General features: G+C 34.7%; 1 protein-coding gene across 4 annotated transcripts; it reads right to left on the bottom strand.

Annotated features, from left to right (window-relative positions):
* Nucleotides 1-1,874: 1,874 nt before the first annotated feature.
* Nucleotides 1,875-24,248, bottom strand: Gtpbp10 (GTP binding protein 10). 4 transcript variants are annotated; one of them, XM_074064783.1, is made up of 11 exons: nt 24,104-24,248; nt 21,824-22,017; nt 20,410-20,501; nt 20,102-20,246; nt 14,938-15,011; nt 13,355-13,407; nt 10,921-11,028; nt 10,252-10,329; nt 9,843-9,907; nt 6,129-6,252; nt 4,295-4,433 (listed from the first exon to the last, which is right to left on the bottom strand). In XM_074064783.1, the coding sequence occupies exons 1-10, from the start codon at nt 24,134-24,136 to the stop codon at nt 6,153-6,155; spliced, it is 942 nt and encodes a 313-aa protein (XP_073920884.1). In that variant the 5' UTR covers nt 24,137-24,248; the 3' UTR covers nt 4,295-4,433; nt 6,129-6,152. The 4 variants fall into 4 exon arrangements, with proteins under 4 accessions (XP_020034964.1, XP_073920883.1, XP_073920885.1 ...); XM_020179375.2 differs by lacking the exon at nt 9,843-9,907 and having other exon boundaries at nt 1,875-4,433; XM_074064782.1 differs by lacking the exons at nt 9,843-9,907; nt 24,104-24,248 and adding an exon at nt 23,936-24,074 and having other exon boundaries at nt 1,875-4,433.
* Nucleotides 24,249-24,663: the final 415 nt, after the last annotated feature.

Consider the following 24,663-nt stretch of genomic DNA (forward strand, 5'->3'; position numbering starts at 1 on the left):
GACAAGAGGAAGAACATGCCCTTGATGGTCTCTCCTCTGATAAACCAAAGCTTTTATCTTTTCAAGAACTGTTAGGAACATACCGTGCACAATGCAATAGTAGTATGATGGCACATTTGGTTACTAGTGAAGAGGGAGACAGGAGGAAGGTGAGCAACTTATGAAAGAATTTGTCAATAAGTAATTGCTTTCAGGTGTTTAAAACCTATGTTTCTACCATAACCATGACCACCACCATGGTTTTTTTCCACCCAGTTTTAAAAAAAATAAACCTGTATGTTAAACTTTTGAAAAAATGTACTATATATCTGGCATTATAGTATCAATGATTCTTTGAAACAGTTTTTCTAGTTCATATTTTTATAGGAAAGTTCATGTGTACTCATAATATAGTTGTTTCTCTTGATCCCAGTACCACTTCCTGGAAAGATTTGTTTTGAAGCTGGGCTCAATGATTATATAGTAGTCTTATTTTCTCCATTAGGATTCAGTTGACATGGGGCTTTTATGTGCTGTCATTTAATCATGATCTACCCAGTCATAGATTTTTACTCAACATCCGTCCTTGAGTTAAAATATTCTTCATCTCCCTCAATTTGTAGCAAACTATAGACAAAAAAAAATGGAGGTATATTTTAGCTGCATAATTATATCTTTTTTCTTAATAAGAAAATTACATCAGTCTTCAAAAAGCTTCCTATATAGAAATAATAATGAAGGCATTGATCAGAAGATATTGCCAATTTTGGAAAAATACACTGGAGTAGGGCCATGAACAAAGGAAGCTTTTGTCCTTTGCTTTCAACTTTGAGTGCACTCAAGAGTTTACAAAATAAATAGGAAAAATTACATTGTCATATATTGCTCCAAAATTAGTTATAATATAAACTGCATATCCTGTTCTTCAAATGCCAAGTATTTCAAAGGACATGATTTAGGTGATAATTAGGCTTTACTTAGCTTGGTATCTGGGCATCTCAAAGGATTTAATTTCTATTATAAACACTTTAATAATACATACAAAGGTGATTACTTCCTCTAAGTCTCCCAGGTACCCAACAATTATTAAGCAACTGTCATATGTTGAAAATAAATTGTTTAAAATTAGAATGACTAAAATTAGTGGGTACTGATCAGAAATGATACCTAAAATTGGCCCTGGCCTTTTCATACTTATTCTAGCCAATATTACAATGTAGCTGTCAATAGTGACAATGTAGTTAGTTTGTATAGGTGTACTCTGATGTTTGTATAACTAGGAAATCTCTAAGGATACATTTCTTAGACTGTAACCCTTTTGTTAAGTAATGAACAGCTGAAAATTACAAAAAGCATAAATAATAGGCACTCTGGAATATTCATAGGTAAAATCTTCAAAGCACAGATCCAGTTTCAGAGAACAATATAGTACCTGACAACTGCCTGTTAGTATAAATTTGTATTTCATGATGATAAATAAATGTGATATATGGCTGAGACTTACTAAAAATTTGCTATGCATAGCATATTGATAATTTGGTTATATAATAATATAATCATTAAGTAATCCAAATGGTATACATTTTGATTGATGTAATTTGAAAGGTAAAAATGAAGTCTTTCACACAGGCAAAATAAAATGCATATGAAATAACGTGAAAAGATTTACTTCTAAATAAATCTTTCAAGTACAAAAAATATTTTTGTAGTGCTGAGGTCAAACCCAAGGCCTTGCATATGTTGCATAAATGCTCTACCAGTGAACTATACTCCAGCCCTTTCAATTTTTTTATAAAATTAATAAGTGAATTTGGATTTTTCTCCTTTTGTTAAGAATAAAAATGAAAGGTCAGAAAAGGGTATATAAGACTATACTTTCAATAACCAGAAAACACTAATGAATGGAATATTTTAATGAATTATATAATGAACCATAAAATGCTGTAGTTAATGCTGGAGTGGTACTCCCAGATTACTGACAAAACAATTTTCTCTTAAACCTTAATATCTACTGTCATTTGTCACAGCACAAAGTAAGATTATGGTGTTAGGAATTTTTGAAATTCATCTCATGAAACCATGCTCAGATTGCCACTTATTTATTTTAGGAAGTATATAGTTAAGAAACCCAAAATGACACTGAAGTTACAAGTGTGTAACATATCCAATATAAAATATGGTCACATCAGTGTAAACTCCAAATGCTTTTCCCCACTCTGACTCTTTTGTTGTGAAATGGAACTAGGCCATTGCAATTCCCGGCCATCTCCACTATGGAATGTGAACTCAGAGAGGGGCAGGACCTGTCTGTTCTCATCAAAATCACATAGGGAGCACCCTGCACAGTGTGTGGCACAAGAGAGATACTCAACAAGTACCGATGTAATGAAGAAAAAAAGGACACAAGAAAAGCCAGTCTAGGACTAGAATGGGAGAAAGCAGAACAAAGGGATATAACACTTGTAAAACGTCATCCACATTGTCAAAATAGAAAAAAGTTAAGTCCAAAACAACATTTTTTATTTAATAATTTACGGAGGGAGGAATAGCCACAGTCTTTAAATTCCAAAATAATTTTGAATAAAAAGTAGCTTCGAAGAACATTTTTAGGGGTTATTAGCTTGCTACTATTTTGTAAAATAAAGTTGGAAATTTATAGATTAACCCATTTGGGCAAAAAATCTATAGGTATAAAAAACTTCTGCAAGAACATAAACTAAATTTAGGTGGGGAAGGGTGGGGGAGGGGGCAGGGTGGAGAAATGACCCAAACAGTGTATGCACATGTGAATAAATGAACAAAAACAAACAAAAAACCAAAAAAAGAAAAAGAAAAAAAAAAAAAAAAGAAATACCACTATCAGAACAATGGAGGAAAAAAAACCCCATAAACTATTAAAACTGGCTTTCTCTGGGAAGGATTAAGGGGCCTCATGGAAGAAGAAGGAACTGTTTTTCATTACATGCTTTTGCACTGTTTGAATCTTTTTTTTCACAATGAAGATGTACATTTTATAATAAAACTCATTTAAAGAGAAAAAATCCTATTTGTAATTATTTTTTACAAACTCAGGGAGAAATTTAGAAATTTAATCTCTTCCAAATATATTAATGACTGATATTGTTTAAAGCTGGCACTTCCTATTTATTCTCTCTTTAATAAAATATGAAAGAGGAAAATGAAAAGAGTGGGACATAAGAAAATGAGATATATAAACCAGTATCCAAAGCAGGGAAATAAAATACTCATCATACTTAGCTTTTTCCAAAAGCTCAAATCAGACACTGATCTGCTGTTTTCTGTTAAGTATTATCAGTGATCTCTATTTTCACTGACCATAGGTTCAAATTTAGTTTTAAGATTTTCCACAAAAGAGAATTGTTATTTTGTGCAACCAGGTGTATGAAAGACCCAAAACAAACAAGCTATCAAATCCTAGTTGCTCATTCTAATTATCAAGGGAGCCCTCCTATATAATTTTTAAAAAATGATTTCAGTGGGAACACTATAAGTAAAGGAATATCAGAGAATGTTATAACAAGTGGATTGACCATAAAACATTTTTTACAAACTTTAACTCACAGTTACATTTTTGCTGTTTATATTCTTTGTTATAAAATAATAACTTTAAAACCTATCGTTCCTGAATGATGGCACTAAATAATAAAAAGTGTGGAAAGCTTTAAAATTAATGCAATTTCAATACCATTTTTAACTAACATATACAAATTGTACATAATTATCATGTACAGCATGTTTTGAAGTATGCATACACTGTGGAATGGCTCATCAAGCTAAACAGCATGTATTTCCTTAGATTTTTTTTTTTGTGTGGTATGAACCCTTAAACCTACTTTATTACCAACTTTCAAAATCTGATATTATTGTAACTATAGCCACCATGCTCTACAACAGAGCCTCAGAACTTATTTATGCTAACTGAAACTTTGTATCTTGGGTAAACAATACCTCTTATCTCCCCAACCCCTGATAACAGCCATTCTATTCTGCTTCTATGAGTTCAAATTTTTTTAAACCAAATATAATTTAGTTAATGTGGTATTTATCTTTCTGTGCCTAGCTTATTACTCTGAACATAATATATTACAGGCTCAACCATATTGCTGAAAATGACATGATTTCCTTCTTTTTAGGAATGAACAGTATTCCATTAATAGTATTTTTACTAGATTTAAATTATATCATTTCTGAACTAGCGACAGTATGCTCTGATGGTAGCCTACTATAAGATATTGTATTGGAAATCCTTAAATCAAGCAGCTGTTTCTTATGATATGCATCATTTTCCTGGTTGGCCTGTTCATCCAGTGACGCTCTTATACAGTCTTTTAATTCTTCAATTCCTTCTCCTGTTAGTGCAGAGATGGGGATGATATGTTGGAACTCCACAATCTTTTCTGGAATCATGTTTTTTTCAAATAAATGCAAAAAATCTGAAACAAAGAACAGAAAGCTAAGGTTATTTCTATTGTCTTTGAAAGTGTGTCCACACTATGTTAAGAGGTTTGATATGTGAAGCAGGGAGGAAACCAAAAATTTAACATTTTAAATTCCTGTTTTTCCTTCTTTAATAAGCTCTCAGAACCTCTGAATTTTACTAATGACAATGGTAAGGTTCTTGGTACATGATAGCTACTTAGTAAGTAATTATTGAATGAATATATTTTAAACCAAACTAAAGATAAACAAAAGATGAATCAGAAGACTATATACTTACAGAAATAACAGAATTTGCTTTTTGAGGGGGCTCAACAAAGTATCTATCAATAACACTGATGGCTCTGAAAGTTTCTCATAAAAAATAATAATTTATAGTTTGGGACATTCTAGCTGATGTTACTACACAGGAGAACTTTAACTTCCCTGGTCACCGATGGTAGGATCCACCTTGAAACTGAAGAAGTGGGAACAGTCAAGGAGAGATCATTTCTATCACTTTCAGGGACTAACATTTTTTTTTTTTTTTTTTGCTTTTTCCTTTTCTCTGCCACCATGGCAATGGGAGGTGGATAGTAAAGTGACTGTAAGGATTAGCAAAAGGCTAGAATGAAAACAACTGGCAAGTCAATATGGAGCTTGGTTTCTGAAATTTGTAAATCTCCAAGAGAATCAGAAGTTAACTCAAGAATTATGACAGTCCAGCATAGTTACCCTCACTTCTGGTAAAATTCTCTTCTTTGTAAGACCAACTAGCACACAGAACTAACAACATTATAAAGCAAATGATTTAAGGAATAAAGACTATATAATAATATTTGTGACTATTTATATTCTAAGAGTAACTTGCTAACTCAAGGACAACTCCAACACATACATTTCTTAGGGCACAGATTTTCAAAAGGAGAGAAAGAACCTTCTGGGTACTGGTCCTAGTACTCTATAACTTATTTTTCCCAATTATTATTCCAAGGATAAAAACAAAGAAATTAGTATTATTTAAAAAAATGTTAGCCATCTACCACGTGCTGTACTTTTCCTCATTTGTACATGAGGCTCTCTATGACACTCAGAAAACTGAAAACATCATCACCACAGGATAATAGTCAACATTAAAACTTCAGAGGGTCCCTTTAAGTTTCCTTATACAAAATAGTCCATTTAAAATTTCAGAGGAATCCTTTTGGAGTAACAGCATCTATTTTTCTGTGTCACAATATGTAGTACTGAAGTTCTTTTTAAAAGATTAATACTCTTCAGAGATCTATGGAGTGTGTTCCAAAGAAACATATCTCTTCAGAACTACTGGGTCTGTTCTTAAATGTATGGTTTACTAGGGGAATGAAGCACCCCTATTAAGGTGAAAGAGTTCACGTGTAAATGCTGACTTCTTCCTCCTTTTATCAAAAGTCCCATGAACTCTTTAAGGGACCAGTTTAAGTTACACATCTTCATAAAGCCTAACCTTTTCAGATCAAATTAATCTTTCTTTCCTTTTATCTCCTCTTATTGTCCACATCACACATTTTGTTGTTATTTAAATGTTTATATGGTATGTGTTCTTTCTTCAAACACATCCAGTTATTAAGAGTAGAAACTATCAGTTTTCTTTTCCACTGATTATAACATTTAACATTCTCTGAGCACAGTAAATACCCATTAATCTAGAATTCAGTGAATGAGTGATTTACCTTTAGGATTCTGGAGTTGGTTCATCAGTTCATGAAATTTATCTTGGGCATTTGGCAAGTCCATTTTATTAACTGCCAAGAGTGCAGGTTTTGTGTGAAGTTCCTCTTTGTACAACTCCAACTCCTTTAAATAAAAGATAAAAACAAAATATAACAATATTTGTAAATTAACTATATGTGGTATCTTTCTTTAATGACCTGGGAAATCTAGAGCTCATTCATATCACTGAAATGCAGTAAGTCCCAACAACCATAAAAACTAACAAAGGAAATCAGAAAATGCTTCTGGTTAAGTCATGGGAATTAGCCCATATGACTTCCCAGAGACAGCTGACTTTATGTATAGAGCCAAATACAGTACCTGGACTTCATAGACATAAAATTCTTAAATTAACAATTTAACCTTTTAAAACTATTCCAGGAGTAGGAGGGGGGGGGAATAAAAGAGAATAGAGGGGGTGAATTCATCTTTGATGTATTGTAAGAACTTTTATAATGTCACAGCGTTCCCCCATGACAACAACAGCATGATAAAAAAGATAGTAATTTAATGTTATACCTATACTATTCTTGGAAAACATAAACGTACTTGGGAGCAAATCCTTATCACTTTGGATTGGACAAAAGTTTCTTAAGATATAATATCAAAATCATAAGCAAAAGAAAAAATATGACATGACACTTGACCAAAATTAAAAACTTTTTTTTGTTATTAAGTTGAACTCCTAATACATATATATTTTGAGTTTGTTTTTATGTGGTATTTTTTGCTTTTAAGACAGGGTCTCATGATTTAGGCCTCTCAACTCCTGGTCCTTCTATGTCAGCCTCCCTAAGTAGCTGAGACTAAGGAGTGTGACATTGTGCCCAACTGAGTTCCTAATATATTTTGGATTATAATCCCTTGTTAGATGTATAGTTTACAAAATTTTCCCCCATTCTGAAGGTTGTCTCTTTACTCTGTTGACTGTTTCTTTTGCTGTGCACAAGATTTTAATATAATTTCACTTACCTACTTTCACTTTTGTTCACCGTGCTAGTGGGGGCATATCCAAAAACCCACAACATTCTAACAACATCATGAAATTTTTTCCTTATGTTGTCTTTTATTAGCTTTACATTTTCAAGTCTTACATTTGCTGGGGTGTAGCTCAGTGGTAGAGCACATGCTTAGAATGGTCAAGGCCCCAAATTTAATCTCTAGCACTACAAAGAAAAAGAATTACTTTAAGTCTACAATCCATTTTGACTTGACTTTTGTATATGTGATGGCATAAAGGTTGAATTTCATTCCTCAGGATATCATTTTCCAACATCATTTATAAAGAGACTATCTTTTCCTCATTGAATGTTTTTAGCATCTTTGTCAAAATTCAGTTTACTGTAAATGTATAGATTTATTTCTGGACTCTCTATTCTGTTCCATTGGTCTATGTGTCTTTTTTTTTTTTTTTTTGTCAGTACCGTAATTCCAGCAATTCAGGAGGTGCAGGAAGGAGAATCGTAAATTTGAGGCCATCCCTACCAAAGGTAGCAATGAAACCCTGTCTTAAAAACAAAATACAGGGCTGGTGACATGGCTCAAGTGATAGAGTGCCTGCCTAGCAAATGTGAGGCCCTAAGTTCAAACCCCAATATTGAAAAAAAGAAATCAAAAACAAACAATGGTGGAGCGTGGCTTAAGTTGTATAAGTATTTGCCTAGGATGAGCAAGGCACTGGATTCAATCTCTAGTATTGCCAAAAAAGAAAGAAAAAAAGGATATAAATTTTGCCTGTTAAGATAGCCATTATCAAAAAGACAAAAAATAACCTGTGTGCTAGCAAGGATGTAAAATGAGGGAATGTAAATAAGTATAACCATATGGAAAACAGTATAGAAGTTATGCAAAAAATTAAAAATAGAACTAGCATATGATCCAGCAATTGCCTCACCAGGTATATAGCCACAAGAAATGAAATCAGTATGTTCAACAGACATCTGTACTTCCATGTTCACTGCTGCACTAAGAATACACATACAATTGAATACTGTTCAGTTATAAGAATGAAATCCCATCATTTTCGGTAACATGAATGAAACTAGATATCATTATGTTAAATGAAATAAGCCAGGGACAAAAAAGACAAGTACTACCTGACCTCACTCATATATGGAATCTAAAAAGTTGAACTTACAGCAGTTGAGAGTAGAATGTCAGGTACCCAAGGGCTGGGGGGAAGGGAAGATTGATCAATGGGTACTAAATTACAATCTGATAGAAGTTTTGGTGTGCTATTGCACAGTAGGGTGACAACATAGATAATAGTAATGTACTGTATATTTCAAAAGACTGGAAGAAAGGTTTTGAATGTTTTTACCATAAAGAAATCATAAATGTTTGAGATAAATATGTTTAAACTGATTTAAACATTACACTATGCATGGGTTAAAACATTACATGGTACACCCTTAAAGTGTATAGTTTTTAGGTTTTTATGTATCAGTTAAAAAATAAACTTAAAAAAACAGGGAAATAATCTGAATAGACATTTCTCTGAAGACATACAAATGACTGGTAAACACATGAAAATACGCTCAGCATCACTAATCATAAGAGAAATACAAATCAAAATCATAATGAAATGACACTGCACTTCCACTAAGATGGCTAAAATAAAAATGACAGAAATGGGCTGGAGGCATGGCTCAAGTGGTAGAGCACCAGCCCTGCGAGCAGGGAGCCTTGACTTCAAACCCCAGTACCACCAAAAAACCCCACAAAGCAACTCCCCCCACAAAGAAAAGACCATAACAAGTATTAACATTGATGTCAAATACAAGAACCTTCACACACTGCTGGTTGGATTGTAAAATGGTACAGTGGTATAGCCAATTTGGGAAGCAGTCTGGCAGTACCTCAAAATGTTAAACAGAGAGTTAACATATGATCCAGCAATTCCACTAGTAGGTATATATCCAAGAGAAATGAAAACATGTCTTCACAAAAACCTTTACACAAATGTTCATAGCAACATTACCTGCAACCATTACATGTTACCCATCACAGGTAACATGAGGCAAACAAAACATGATCTACAAACTCTGGGAACATCATCATATTGTATTACATCATAAACAACATCATATTGTATTACACAGAAATCATACAGCTGGAATGTAGCCTGTAAGGGAAGAAGTGGGAGGAAGAGATACTAGGTAAGAGCCCAAATTTACTAGACCTCACAGATCATGGTGAAATTTGACTTTAACCCAACATCAACAGGAGACAATCTAAGTGTTTTAAGTAGGGAACAAACATGAGGTTGATTCTCTTACAAAGATCACTCTAGCTGCCACATAAAAATGGACTAGAGAGAAGCAAGACTGGATGTACAGAGACAAGACAGAATCAGATACATTCCAGTGAAAGGGGCTGATGATTGTAACTATGGTTGAAGGCATGTGGATTCCTTTCAGAGATTCAGGATATAAAACTGACAGAGCTTCATGCAGGTGGTGAGAAGACAGAATTGAGAACACCACCCAGGTTTCTGGCTTATATACTCAATAAAGGTCTAGAGATAGAGTTTTTTGGTTTTTTTTAAAAAAAAACTAAAACCTCATTTTATGAATATTGATAAGACATCCAATCAAAAATTCCCAACAAGTATCTTACATAAAGCACAATCACAAGATCTGGGTACTAGGTATTGATTTACAAACAGTTCCTACCATTTGTGAGGACCTGGTCTGATCCCAAGCACCACCAATAAAGTAAAAAATGAATAGAAAGGAACCTAAAAAGTACAATGAGAAACAGTCCATGAAGTAGGAATAAAACCAGGAAATTATGGTTGATGAAGCTAAGAAAAGAGAAATGTTTCAAGAAGAAATAGACACAGCAAAGCTGAAGAATGAGAAAATGTGAGAAGTATGCATTAGGGATTTAGAAGTCCAGGAAAGTTTTACCATTGCAATAGTTTGAGGAGTAGGTGAATAGTGAAGAACTGGAGATGTCAAGTGTAATTTGTTAATTGATATAAAATCTTTAAAAAGGTGGAAAATGTACTTATTCTAGTTACTATGTTACATGCTTACATATTACAATAGATAGAAAAGACAGTAAAACAGAAAACTCTACTTTTGTAAGCAGTATTATGGTTTCAAAGGCAGCTCTGTATTGAGTTCTGGAAGAAAGTTGAAATCCAGAAATATCAACCTAAAAAAGAAGGGAAATACAGTCTTTAACATAAGAATGGTTACACGTTTCTATGCTTTGAAATGCTTTATTCTTTCAAGTTAAAAATAATTTCTCAATCTACATTCTACTATAATCTAGCAATTTAAAATAAATAACAGAAACTGAGGTATCAAGATAACTAGTTATTCTGATAAAATGACACCCATTAATAAAATAAAAACTGTAATAGGTAAGATAATTTATACCAATATAGACAATTTCATATATATACTATTCAAATATCATCAACAATATATAAGAGAGACTAACTTAATAGTGTGACAGAAATCTTAAGGAATTAAGTCTTATCAATGGGGATGCACTCTGAGAAATGCATTAAATGATTTCATCATTGTGTGAACATCACAGAGTGTGTTTACAGATCAAACTAAGATAGCTGTGGGGTCATTATTCAATACAATCTTATGGTAGCAACATAAGATACATACAGCCCATCACTGATGAAAACATGATTGTGGTACATGACTGTATTTTTAAATCTACTTGTAAAATATTTCTAGGAAAACTAAGTTCATTCGTTTAAACATCACATTGATATGTGGGACTTACAACAAAAAGTAGTTGCCTAGTTCTCTCTATGTGCTTGAGGAATTTGTGGCCCATTCCTTTGTTCATATAAGCTCCTTCTATCAAACCTGGAAGATCAGCTACTGATATCTAGTAAAAAGTTAATAAGAAAGAAAAATAATCAAAACCAAAGCTCAATTATATGCTAACATTTTCATATTTCAAATACACACAGTTCCTGATTTACGATCTCTACTACATCTTTGAAAAGCCAAGAGATATCTTTACAGTAAAATAAATGTAAGGAATCAAAAATTCTTTGCTATACTAGAGTCCCATTTTAATTTATTAATCTAACAATCTATGAATTTGGGGGATTGGTTTAACATTTACTGCTTTCACTTACTAATCACTCAAGTCTGTAATTCCATAAACTGTATTGTTAATTATGAATTTTTTATAGAATTTCAACTCTTTGGATTTTTTTTCTTTTTAACATGTTTTATACTCTGAATTCATTAAAGCTTATGGGGACATTATAATATGTAGCAGATATTTACTCAGTATAGCCCTATAGCTTTAAGTTTTAAAGAATTACTGACTGTTCTTACAAGTGAAAGAATGTAGCATCCCTATACTTCTGGAGGTGATAAGAATTATTAGCCATTACTCTACTCTTGTGCTTTATAAACCTTACTGTGTATGATCATAGTCACTTAGCAAACTCCTAGAAATAACAGATGGCCAGGCCCTACCCCCAAGAGATTTAGTTTGGAATCTCTAGGCCCCAGGAGCAATTTATTAATGCTGTTCTTCTAAGGGTCATCCAGATGATTTTGATGTGCAGTAAAGGGGAGAGAAGCAGTGCTCTATATCCATTGCTCAGTGTGGATAAGAACTTCAGAGTCATAAAGGTAAGTTGTGGCTATATGACAAAGAAGTGTACACAATGGAGGTCTCATGTCCTGAAAGTTTCTTTAGAGGTTCTCTATTGATTTCTCTTGTAAATTAGGTATAGCCAGATGCTAGTGTCTACGCCTGTGATCCTAGCTACTCAGGAGGCAGAGATCAGGAGGATCGAAGTTTGAAGCCAACTAAGGTAAATAGTTCATGAGACCCTATCTTGAAAAAACTGAACACACACACACGCAAAAAGAGGTGGCAGAGTGGCTCAAGTGGTAGAGCACCTGACTAGTAAATGTGAGACCCTGAGTTCAAACCCCTGTACCGCTCCCCCCCACCAAAAAAAAGTTAGGTATAAAAAATGTTCTTGAGTGATCTAACCAATGTACAATGTAAGGCTATCCAGAATTGTCACAATGAATTTCCCTTCTACAATGAATCTCCCTTCTACAATGAATCTCCCTTCTACAATGAATCTATGCTAATAGATATTATACAATGTAGTATATACAAGCTTACTTACTATAATATTCTATCTTACACTAATTAATATTTTATTTTCCACTTATGTCACTATTAACAATAAATATAAACCTTTCTTATCTTCAGAATTATGTCAGAGAATTATATGGACCTACACTGACACATCATTATCACTTAAAGTTCATACTTTACGTTAGGATTCATTCTTAGTGTTGTATACTTTGTGTGTTTTGAAAGATGTATCCCACTGCATTATCACACAGAATAGTTTCACTACCCTAAAAAGTCTCTGTATTCTGCCCATTCATCTCTCCTTCCTCCTTAATCCTGCTGACAACTGATCTTTGCTTTCTCCATAGTTCTGCTTTTGCTAGAATGTCAAATAGTTGGAATCATATAGTATATAGCTTATTCAGATTGGTTCCTTTCACTTAGTAATATATTCAAGATTCTTCCATACCTTTTCGTGGATAGCCCATTTATTTTTACAGCTCAATATTCCATTTTCTAGATGTAACACAGTTTAGTTATCCTTGACTTCCTAAAAGATATATTGGCTGTTTCCAAGTTTAGGTAATTATGAATAAAGCTACTATAAATATCCACATAAAGGCTTTTATGTGGGCAGAAAGATCTATAGTTCTTCCATATCAAAGAAAAATAAATTTTAATAATTAGATGAGCTCAAAACGCCATGAAAGTTTTTCCCCCCACAAAAGAAAGTGGGAATAAAATTATTTCCATGAACTTTAGAAACTGTTACTAGGAAATGGAGATCAATAATCTGCTATGGTAGTAAAACACAGACAATCAATACTTCTTGTATTAAGAAACAGAGATTAAGGAAGACATAGTATGATAGGGATAGACTGGACATAACATTTGGAAGAACAGAAATTAAATTCTTACACAGTATTTTACTATGACAGTACGGAGCATAATTAATTTGACCATAGTTTCATTTTTCATAAAATAAAATCTTACTACTTCTTTCCCTAAGACCACAGGCAAAGGAAAATATTATGAAGTCCTAGTACCAAAACAAAGTACTTTCACTTTTAAGCTAGTGTTTTACTTAAAAAATCCTTACCTGTTTAAAATCATTATAAATAATCTTTCCAAGTTCAGGCTTTAATGTTGTAACTGAAAGGAAGAATGATAAAATAAGGCCAAAATGAAGACTAGTTCTCTCAAAATTGTCTTAACATTATGTCTAGAATAAATCATATTTTATTTTTGTGAACAGTTTCATTCAGCTTTTTTCTAATTTGTTGAAATGGAAGCTACCATTATCATTGTCATTTACAACGTACTTGAAAAACGACACATACAGATTTTTATCATCTGCATACGCAGAAGACTAACCTAATTACTGGGCCTCAATGTTCTGCTGTACTTTAAGGAGCATGGTAATGAAGTTTAGGGACCTCAGAATTTAGGTTTCTATCTCTAGGCCTTTAGGGGAAATTCTTCTGATCTTTTCTTGTGCCGTTACTTTTAAGCCTTCCATCCTACTCTAGGTGCTTTCCTGTGACTTTTTGCTTTTCCTCCTTTCCTTCTCAAGTGTCCTATGTATTTTAACTAATACTGACCATGTAATTTATAGCAGTTAGTCCTGAACTAACTCTACTTGATCAGTATAATTTTTGAATGGTTTAATTTCATTTTCCTGGTTAATGGTGTTCTAAAGTCTTTTTGTTTAATAATGGCAGAAATCCTGTCATATTAACTCACTACTCTTAACCTAAGCTTTCATTATATCTCATTTAGCTACTATAATAGCCTACTAGTATTCCCAGACCCATTAATGCCCCATGCCAACCAATTTCTACAATATAGACAGAGAGAACTTGTTTTTTTTTTTTTTTTTTTTTGAGGTACTAGGGGTGGAACTCAGGGCTTCATGCTCTACCACTTAAGTCATATCCCCCAACCCTCCAGAGAGAACATGTGAAAAAACAAATCTAAATATTTTAGCCCTTAATTCCAATTATTCTTAAGATTATTAATAAAGTGAAATACTGGTCTATGTGATATGGTTTCCACCTCACCTCAATTCCTTCTTTCCCTTACTTCATGTTCTCTAGACACACAAATCTCCCACTACTGAGCCTTTGTGTATCAGCTGTTTCCTCTGATTTAAAGACCCTTCACTTCCAATTATTCATCATATCTCAGCTCAAGAATCACACTTCCTAAGGAAATCTCAAGCAGTTGTCTATGCTCTTTCATAGAACACTTTTATATTTCCTTATACTCATTAGTGATACGTATGCCTTTCCCCACTTGTCTGTTAAGTGCAGTTAATGTCAGAACATTAGCTGGTTCTGCTTACCAGGCTTTGTAACCTTATGACCCCAACGTGGTTCCTAGAAATAAGTACTTGCAAAATGAGTTAAAGTATCCATCTGTGCCTTCCTAGTATTAATCGCAGTGCTTAAAAAAAGGCAAGTAGCCTATAAAATCCTACAGAAAACAAATAATTATGCATAAGAAAAATAAATGTAACAAACTAACAAGTACAAGAAACTTAGAGATTCCAAAAATTAAAAAGAAATGCATGCATTCTAATTGCTAAAAATTTTCAAACTAAGGCTATCCTCAGGAGTTGTCATTTTATTTATACTCAGAGGAAAATTGGTCCACACATTAAAATACATAAATTGTACTTACATGCATAATCTGCAATCATAGGTTTTGCATGAGAAACCTGACTTAGCAAAGAGGATTTTCCTGCATTTGGGAATCTGAAATGAGTAAACACAGCTATCCATTACAATAAATATCAATATTACTAATGATTGCTTATTTCTGAATTCTCAACAATTCAAAAAATAGGCTTCTTAAATATTACTGGAACTAAAAGTAAAATATTGAGTATCTCAGTGGTATACTGCATACTTAGATGAGTGAGGACCTAAGTTTAATCCCTCTAGCACCAAAACATAGAATATAAATCTAAAATAGTCTTGAAAAAACTTGAGGACAAAACATGCTTACGGAAATGGTAAAGATAAATTTACACTAGACATTGAAAATATTTCAGAATTATGAGAGTAAAGTAACTGCTACTCTATGTAAAGAAAAACCTTCACTAAAAAAACCAAAAGAAACAAAAACAAACAAAACAAAAACAGCAATCTGCTCTCTAACCAAACATTGACAAAATATTACTCATATTGTATTTTGCATGGCCTTTAAAAAATTTTAAAAAAACTTCAAAGACATACAAAAGTAGAGAAAAGTAATGTATCCAATCTAATCATCATCTTGCTCCAACAAATACCAACACATTACCAATATAATTTTTAAAATCTGGTTTAAGTAGAGAGCCAAATAAGGTCCCAACATTACAATTAGCTGGATCTTTTAAATCTCTTTTGATGTAAGCTTTTCTTCCATCTTATTTCTCCTTTGCAATTTATTTTTTAAGAAACTGGGTCATTTGTCCTACAGTTTTTCCATAGTCTGAATTTTTCTACTGATATTTACATGGTATCATTTAACATGTTCCTTTGCCTTGTATTTTCTATAAATTGGTAGTTATAAATTCTTTTTTTTTTTTTAAAGACTACTTCATAATTGTTGGTTGGGTTCCTTTTACCGAGTAACATTAGGATGAACACCTTTCAACGATGAAATACAATTTTTTAACTAATTTTTTATTTATAGAGATTTACATTGCCTCTAACTTTTGTGATTATGAACAACATTTGCAAAAACATGGATACAGCTAAAAAGACATACATTGGTAATAAGCATTTTTTGGAGTGGTGAGATTAATATACATTTCTTTCTGCAAATGCGTATATTACTTGTCTTTTTTCTAAAAACTTTAAACAATGCGGTGGCTAGCCTTAAACCTTTGCACATATCTTTAATTTCTTTCTTGGTAGATTTCTACATGAAGAAATACTGCATTAAAATATATGCTCATTTTAAAGGCTCTTGATTTTATTGCTAAATTTCCCCTCAAGAAAGGGAAATCATGTATTTTTAAAAAGTAGTTAGAAGAGGAGTCACTTAAGAGTCTTTCTAACTCTCACTCACATATTTTCACTAAGTTTCTCCAACAAACATTTATTGAGCACTGACTACATCAGGCAATAAGTACACTAAGCATCAGAAATACAGCATGAAACAAACACAATCTCTGCCTTCAGAATTTTCATTCATATTTGAGGAAGCGCTTTCAAAAGCCTGCCAAACTTTCATTTGGAATAATGGTGTCATGGTTTATAAATATTACTTTGGAATTCTATAAAAATTTATAAATTCTAGAAAGTATGAGTACAAGAAGGATGCTAATGGCTGAACAATAGATTTGAGATTTTTCTTGGCATGTACCTAATTAAAATTTTAGAGGCTAAAATCTAACCTATGCAAATATCAAATGTGAGAACAGCAGTACAGTGCACTAATTACATAACTTTCATGTAAGGTTCAATTCATTCCTGAAGCCAGCTAAAAGCTTTAGAATACACAGGTTAAACATTCTGCTTAATAACTTTGGTGCTTTAATTACAGACTGCAGTTTTAAACCTAATTCTGAAAAGTCCAGTATTCACTACATGAAGTCTCCAATAAATTGGCAATTGTGATGACAGCACTACAATTCACTGAACATACATTAACACATTATCTTACAAACCTCTTAAGATGATAACTCTCTCCATCTACTATTAATGATGAGAAAACACAGGCTAAGAAAGGCTGTATAACTTATCTATAACAGTCTGCCAGCCTCTGGAAGATTTGAGATTCTAACCCAAATAATCTAACCTGAACCCCATACCGTTACTACTCAGCCTCTTCTTAGTCTGTAAAGGTGTCTCTTTAGAATGTGAAACACATTCTTCTACCAAATGAGACTGTGAATGGCTAGACTCCCAGTCTTGTCTACAAAACCCTATTAAGAATATAGACTACAGAAGTTATGCATATCTCTCATAACTATGTTTTATTTAAAAATTAAATGTAAATGGAAAGCCAGGATTACATCTTCCCCTGTTATAACTTTAGCAGGATGAGGCATCTGGGAACTCTTAAGTCAACGGTGGTTAACACCTAGTAGCTGGTCAGGGAGGGTAAGGAATTTAGACTTAAAGAAGAGGTGAGATATTCCTTTGGGAAAGGAACAGACTAGAAATTTGGAGTATAGCACCAATAAGGCAATTTTCCCTACCTTTTCTTTAAGCTTTTTACCTGAATAATTGCAATGCTGTATTAGGGGTCTAGGAAGAGGATGACAAGAGAGAACAGAAAAGCAAATTTAAGTTTTTTTCTTCCCTTATCTGCTTTCTACCTTGCTATGCAGCCTTCTTCAGTGAGTATCAGCACTGGAAACCCTACAGCTAAATAGCATTGTTTAATAAAAGAATGGAGACTGGTGGAAGAGGACAATACCGGCAGAACATGGCAGTGGGAACATGTGGGAGAGGCTACTCACATCACAATGGACAGAAGGCAGAGAGAGGGATATGAGATAAAATATAGTCCCCCAGGACATGTCCCCAGTAACCTATTTCCTCCAGGGAAGCCCCACCTCCTCAAGTTTCCAGAACCTCAAATAACTCCACCAGCTGAGGAACAAGCCTTCAACAGTGTATATTTGGGGGACATTTTAAGTTCGAACCATAATATACCACCCACGGGCCCCAAAGGCTCAAAACGTAAAATGCATTAAGTCTATCTCGAGTCCCCATGGTCTTAACAGTTTCAACACTGTTCAAAAAGCCCAACTCCAAAGTCTTTCCTGAGACTCAAGAGAAACTCTTGACTGTGAGTCCCTATAAAACTTAAAAAGCAAGTATATAAAAAGTTACATACTTCTGACTACAGTGGTACAAAGTAAACATCTGCATTGCAAAAAGGAGACAGGGGAATGGAAAGGAGGAATGGGACCAAAGCAAGACCCAGCCCCAGTAGGGCAAACATTACATCCTGTAGCTAGCTCCACACCTGGCATCTGGGGCGCATGGTGGTGTGAGGTGAGTTGCAAAGGGCTTGAACAGTGGTGCCACTCCAGTCTTGCTCTTTGCTGCCTGCATAGCTCCTCTTTGGCTGTCTCTCCTGCCTGTCACTTTCACAGCTTCGTGCATCGCCCTCTCAGAGGCTGCCTACAAGGATCCTGTCTCTGCCACACATTGCCTGCCCTCCCAGGCTTTCCTTAGAAAACTTGGTGGAAGCCTCAATGGCCCTGTAACTGTTGCATCTGCATGTCTCCAAAACCAGCATCGCATGAATGATGCCAAGGTCTGCTGCTCAAGCAGCAGCCAGGCCTTCTTGGACCAGGACTTGCAGCAGCCTTTGAGTGCCTGGATGGTTGAACAGGGAGGAAACACTTCTGGGTGGCCCCAGAGTTTTCTTCTCAAAGCAACATCTTCCCAATCCAAAGTACTTGCCTTCTTTTAAATGGTCCTAATTTTTTCACCAGTTCCACTTTCCTTGGCCCCAGTTTTACACAGGCTTCTTTTCTGGCCAAACTGCATTTTCCAAACATTTCTGCTCTGATTTTGCTCACAATTATCTATATAAAGTTGGCTAAAAGCAGTTAGCAATGACCATGCCACAGTTGGAATGCTAGGCTGCCTTGAAATTTCCTCCATCAGATTAATCAGTCCATGACCTTTAAACCCAGCTTCATAGTCTCAGGGCAGGCTCTTTACCACAATGTGATACAAATGGCCTCTAGTCGAATTCTGAAACTTCATCAACAGTCTTTGCTGTCCACATTCCTATTGGCATTCTGTTCTTCTGAGCTCCCAAATCTCCCATTAAGCTGAGCTTATAGCATTCTTGACTTTCTATAGCCCATTTTTCCAAACTTTTTCAAATTCCTCCCACAAACCAGTTCTAAAAACTTCTGAACTACATGGTTAGGTAGTCAGAGCAACAACCCCACTTGAAGGAATAACAAATATATTTTGACTCATAGTTTCAAAGGTTTCAGTCCATCATGGTGGAAGGACATGGCAAAGCAGAAGAGAGCATTTCATGATAGGCAAGAAGGATGAGCAGGGGTGGCAGGGGAGAAAGGGAGGGAGAAACAGAGACAGACACAGACAGACCTAGACAGAGAGACTGAAATAAAGTCTGCACTAGTGGGCTTTCTTCTTTTTCTCTTTGTTCCATCCAGGCCCTCAGCCTATGGGATGGTGCTGCGAGCATTAATAGTGGGTCTTTCTCCCTTAGTTAATCCTCTCTGGAAATGCCCTCACAAACATTTACTTATGTTCTAGGTGCTTTTCAGTGTAACCGAGTTGACAATCAAGACCATCACAAAGATCATACCCAGTGTCATTCACAGTTAAGAGAAATGTAACAAAAAGATGCAGTATTAAATCATAACGGCATACAATTAAATGTAGGACATATTGAATTACTGTAAAAATTCCATAGCCACCTCCTGGTACTATTGCAGTGAGCTCAAGTGTTGCAAATACCCACTTAAAACATGATGTTAATCATCTGCACAAAAGTAGTTTATCTGTCTGATAAACTGCCTATCAGGGTAAAAAGTGATCTCTTGCAGTTCTTATATACTTTTCGTCATACAGAAAATACATGTTGACTATTTTTGCTATCCATAAGGCTTCTGATTAACAGAAGACTATTAGTAATTCTATCTAGATTTTTGACTGCAGGGGTAGTAGTGATGGGATTGGCACCCCAACTACTTCATTGTTAAACTGCCAACTGTATTCTCAGCAGCATATCCTCAAAGTACAGCACACAAATTCCATAAACTACCAATAATTCTGACTGCAAATTACTATTTACATTTATTTCTTATTCATGAACTGTCTCTGAAAGTAAAATAAAAATATGTACTTACCCTACTAGGCCTACATCTGCTATAAGTTTTAGATCAAGGTGAATTACTCGTTTCTGGCCTTTCAAAGGTAAGAAATTTGTAAGTAATTTACCACCAAGGCCACCTTCAGCTACCAAAATTCTGTCTTCCTCTTTATTGAGTTCTCCTTTAAAAGAAGGAGAAAAATACTTATAGCAAAGATTAATAAATGAAATCAATAATATGATATTTTTCTTTTTTGTAAGTTAGCAGCAAAAATTATTGTTTAAAAAAATTCTTCTGAAACTCAAGGCAAGCTATTTCCCAAAACCCTTCATCAATACACTCACCTATAATTTTGCCATTTTCATCAGTTATGGAAATACCTACAGGTGCAGGGATTTCACAGTCTTTTCCTTTAGAGCCTTTCAATGCACTGACCCTACCAAAACCAAAAAAACAAAAACCCTAAATTAAAATAAGGGAAATCCACAAATACTTTATATACTATTTTTTTTTTTTTAATTTTTGTGGTACTGGGGCTTGAACTCAGGACCTCACACTTGCTAGACAGGTACTCTACCACTTGAGCCACTCCATCTGTTTTGTGTTGGGTATTTTTGAGATAGGTTCTCTGGGACTATTTGCCTGGGACTGGCCTCAAACCCTGATCCTTCTGAATAGCTAAGACTATAGGCATGAACCACTGGTGCCCGGCTGGTTTATACTTCTTTAAGCAAATATAATGGCTTACAAAGAACAGCAATCAACTCTTCTGCTAATGCAGATATTAAATAGTCAAATATTAAAGGAAAACCCATATTATCCCTATTTGCTGTACTTTAGTTTACTGTATCCTACATAAATGCTAATGATTTAAGTTAACAAACTAACCACCAAAAGTCATTTTAATCCAAAATAAACTAATGTATTGAATGTCTGAAAAACAGAGATCATTGCTACAATACAAATAAGTTGGGGGGGGCGGCGACAACTTAGAAAATCCATGAAATTTAATGACAGTACTTAAATTACAAAAAGCTACTCTGAAACTTCTTATGAGAGTATAGATTTCTCACTTAGTAATTACACTTCTGGAAATTTATTTAAAAAACTGAATAACTGTGTTAAGAATATGTACATACGGATGTCACATTGTGGCTATGACAGCAAACAAAACCAAACCAAACAGAAATCAACAATAACCTAAATGAACAAGTGATAAAAATAAATTGTTGATTCAGGTTCTATAATAAGATACAACATTTTGAATAATTTTCAGACATGAAAAAACTTCAGTAAAAAGAAGAGACTGTAAAATACTGTGCTCTCATTTTTCTTCTTTTGGTGCTGGATTTTATACATATATACCTGATCACACTTGTACACACATAAAAGTCTTAGAAAGTCAAGAAAAGATTAATAGCAATCATTTCTGGGTGAAAGAATTGTAAGTAATTGATATTTCATGGTGATGGGGTGGGGTAACATAGTTCAAATTTTAGAAAGGTCTCCTAAAGGTTGTCTAAAGTAAGCTTAGAAAAAAATAACAGGGATTCAGATCATTTTCTGTCAGAAGAAATGAATAAAGTTTTTAAAACCCAAAAAATACTTAGTAACAGCTTTTTATGAGTTTTGACACTTTAGACTTTTGCCCGGTTACAAATATAGTAAATCATTTACTTAAAATTACCAGTTTTAAGACTTTTTTTCTTCCAGAAAGGTTTGATTTTATAAAATTAAAGTCATTCAGTAAGCACTTACCTACTGTTTGCCCCTCCTCCAGCCACAAACCGTTTCTGAGGATATTTGTCTTTGAGTTGTTTTAATGTCATTTTTTTATGGGCTACAACCCAGACGTCACCACCTTTTCCACCTTCTCCACCTAAGCGAGGATAACCCATTCCACCACTTCCTCCCTTGGTGAAGAGTCTCAGGTTATCGATAAAATTTCCATACTTAAGAGAAAGAGAGAGAAACATTTGTATATAAAATGTGTTTATCCACATAGACATCCTTTCTAGTTTTGTTCTACTAAGACTTTTTTAAAGAAAGAATCAATAATGGCTTCTGTATACCAATTCTATAGCCTTTTCTTACCTTACACCCTGTATCACTTTCTTTTCCCATTCATCTCTTTTAGGACCCTCTTTTTTCAATTATCAATTATTGTCCCATTTATCTTCACAGTCTCTGACTTTGGACTCCTTTTCATTCTAAATTTCTTTCCCCGGCAATCTCAGCCTATACCAGTAACTATCATCTAGGTGAAATATTTTCTTCATCTAGGTGAAATATTTTCTACATCCAGTGTATTGGAGCTCTCCAAGAGGATTAAGCTTTGAGTAGTTTAAAGCAAGTGAGGGAGGATCTGTACTTCACTTCTATTTGAAAACCCCCTAATATAATCTGGTAGGTATCAGTTGAATGGATAATACTCACCTCAAAAACAAATGTTAACAAAATCAAGTGCTCCACACAAACTCTACCCCTCCAATGTTTCCTCAAATAATGGAAATTATAGTTTATCTATTCATTGATACTGAACAAATAGTTGTCTTTCAGACTATACTTACTTCTTTCCCAGAAGTCCTACTTTCTCTTATCCAATATCTCTGCCTGAGAACCTTGACCAATACGTTAACTCTTAAATGGTCTTTCAGTGTCTAGTCATTCCATCTGTGATGCATCCTTCATTTTGTTTATAAGTGCTGTTTTTCTGAAATGAATCTGATCTCTAATTTTGTTTCTCCCCTACTCACAACCACCATGACTTTTTGGGTTTTTTTATTATTTAATGGCTAAAGTTCATAATACTGTATACAAAGCCCTTCTTCAGCCATCCCAGGATTTTCATTGGTGTAACACTTCTCATTCTCCTCTTTCTCTTTTCTTTTCTATATGATGCTCTGTTTTCTCTCTATGCCACTCTATTTATGCTTTTCCTCTATTTAGAATGCCATTTGTTCTTTTCCATCATTGACCCACCTTAATTTAAATGTACTTTAAAATAATGGAGCCAAAATGTGGTTCAAAATATGGTTCCATTATTTCAGAAAGCACTAAAGGAACGGATTTCTTAATTCCTTTCATCAGTGCTTCCCCTGACTTTTGCTGGCATTCTTAGCAATTTGATTTTATCTCTATTATTACACCTTTCAAACCTTATACTGTATTTAGCTCGTTTTCCTCAATTGTTTAAATTTAAACAATTCCTTGCAATATTAACCTCCCAGACTATCACAATAGAGTAATTTCTTTGATAATCAACACATTTTTAGTCATTTAGGATAGCTGTAAGTATCAAAAATATCTGGGAATTTCAAAAATTGAAACAGTGACTGTTCTGACTATTCATCATATTGCTGAGGAGGGCTTTCTAAGTTCCATTTAATATTTGACTTTTTCACTTCTATAGATTCATCCAATTCGTAAGCTTAAAAATAATATCTTACAGTGGCCCTTCGAAATAAGGTAATGACCAAAATGTGATGCCGGCAGGCTTTCAAGAAGCATTACTAGAGGGCTTAAGTGGAAGAGCGCCTGCCTAGCAAGTATGAGGCCCTAAGTTCAAACCAGTACTGCTCCCCCCCCAAAAAAATCCTTCAAAAAGCATTACTAGTAAAGCCTTTATAGGTTGAGAGGGGGGTTGTCCGTGGGTTTTATTTACTTGGAGAAATGGAAGCAGCTGTCAACTTTTATGGAAAGTATTCCAAGACCGACACTATATAAAAACTAACCTAAATTTTCTGTAATAAGCACCGCAATTACACATCTTTGTTTTTTGGTAAGTCTTCTTTAAAAATACCTTAAAAACAGTGCACTGAAGGGGATACCTATAAAAAGTGGCTGAGGATATTTAAAAGACTAACAAACCTTCTGATCATGTCATGGACACACCCTTCCGACCCCCAGTTGGCAAAGCCCGACTTCGGGAGGGGCGGAGAGAACTGGCAAAACCAAGCAGAAAGGAGGCCCCAAAGCGAAAAGGGGAGCGAGGAAGCCACAGGGCCCTGACGTGGAGTGAGGGCACCAGGTACGGACCTTTCGAAACAACGTGCAACCGCAATGCACCATGCCTACGACCAGCCAGGACTGCCCGCCGCCGAAGCCGCGCCAACCTTAGTGCGACGCTTTTTCTACGTCACCACAGGCCGCAGACGGACTGGCACATGCGCGGTGTGGAGTGTTGGGGGCCGGAAGAGGCGCATGCGCTCTGTGCGTTGCTGGTAGTTGGGGTCCGTGATCTTCCCTCCAACTCCCAGGGAGGCGGATAGAGATGGCTTGTCTTTGCAGGTAAAGCGAAATAAAGGCGCTGAAATAACGTAGAAGAAGTGCAGGAAGCAGAGTAGGTGCCTCAGGAATTAACATTTTGAATGGAATGGAACTGGAGACCGAGCGCTTTGGCCCAATGTTTATGCTAGTGGAGGAAACTATGAGGTTCCACCTACAGAAATACAACCACGGAAACTCAACAGAAGAAAAAGCTGTTCAATCACGAGTTGAGTAATCGCCAGCCAAAACTGAAGCTTCAGGAAACTGAATTAAACTGGTGGCACAAAAGTATTATTTAAAAAAAATTTACCAAGCTCACAGATCTGTGA

The sequence above is a fragment of the Castor canadensis genome, chromosome 2, assembly GCF_047511655.1.
Source record: "Castor canadensis chromosome 2, mCasCan1.hap1v2, whole genome shotgun sequence".
Lineage (NCBI taxonomy): Eukaryota > Metazoa > Chordata > Mammalia > Rodentia > Castoridae > Castor > Castor canadensis.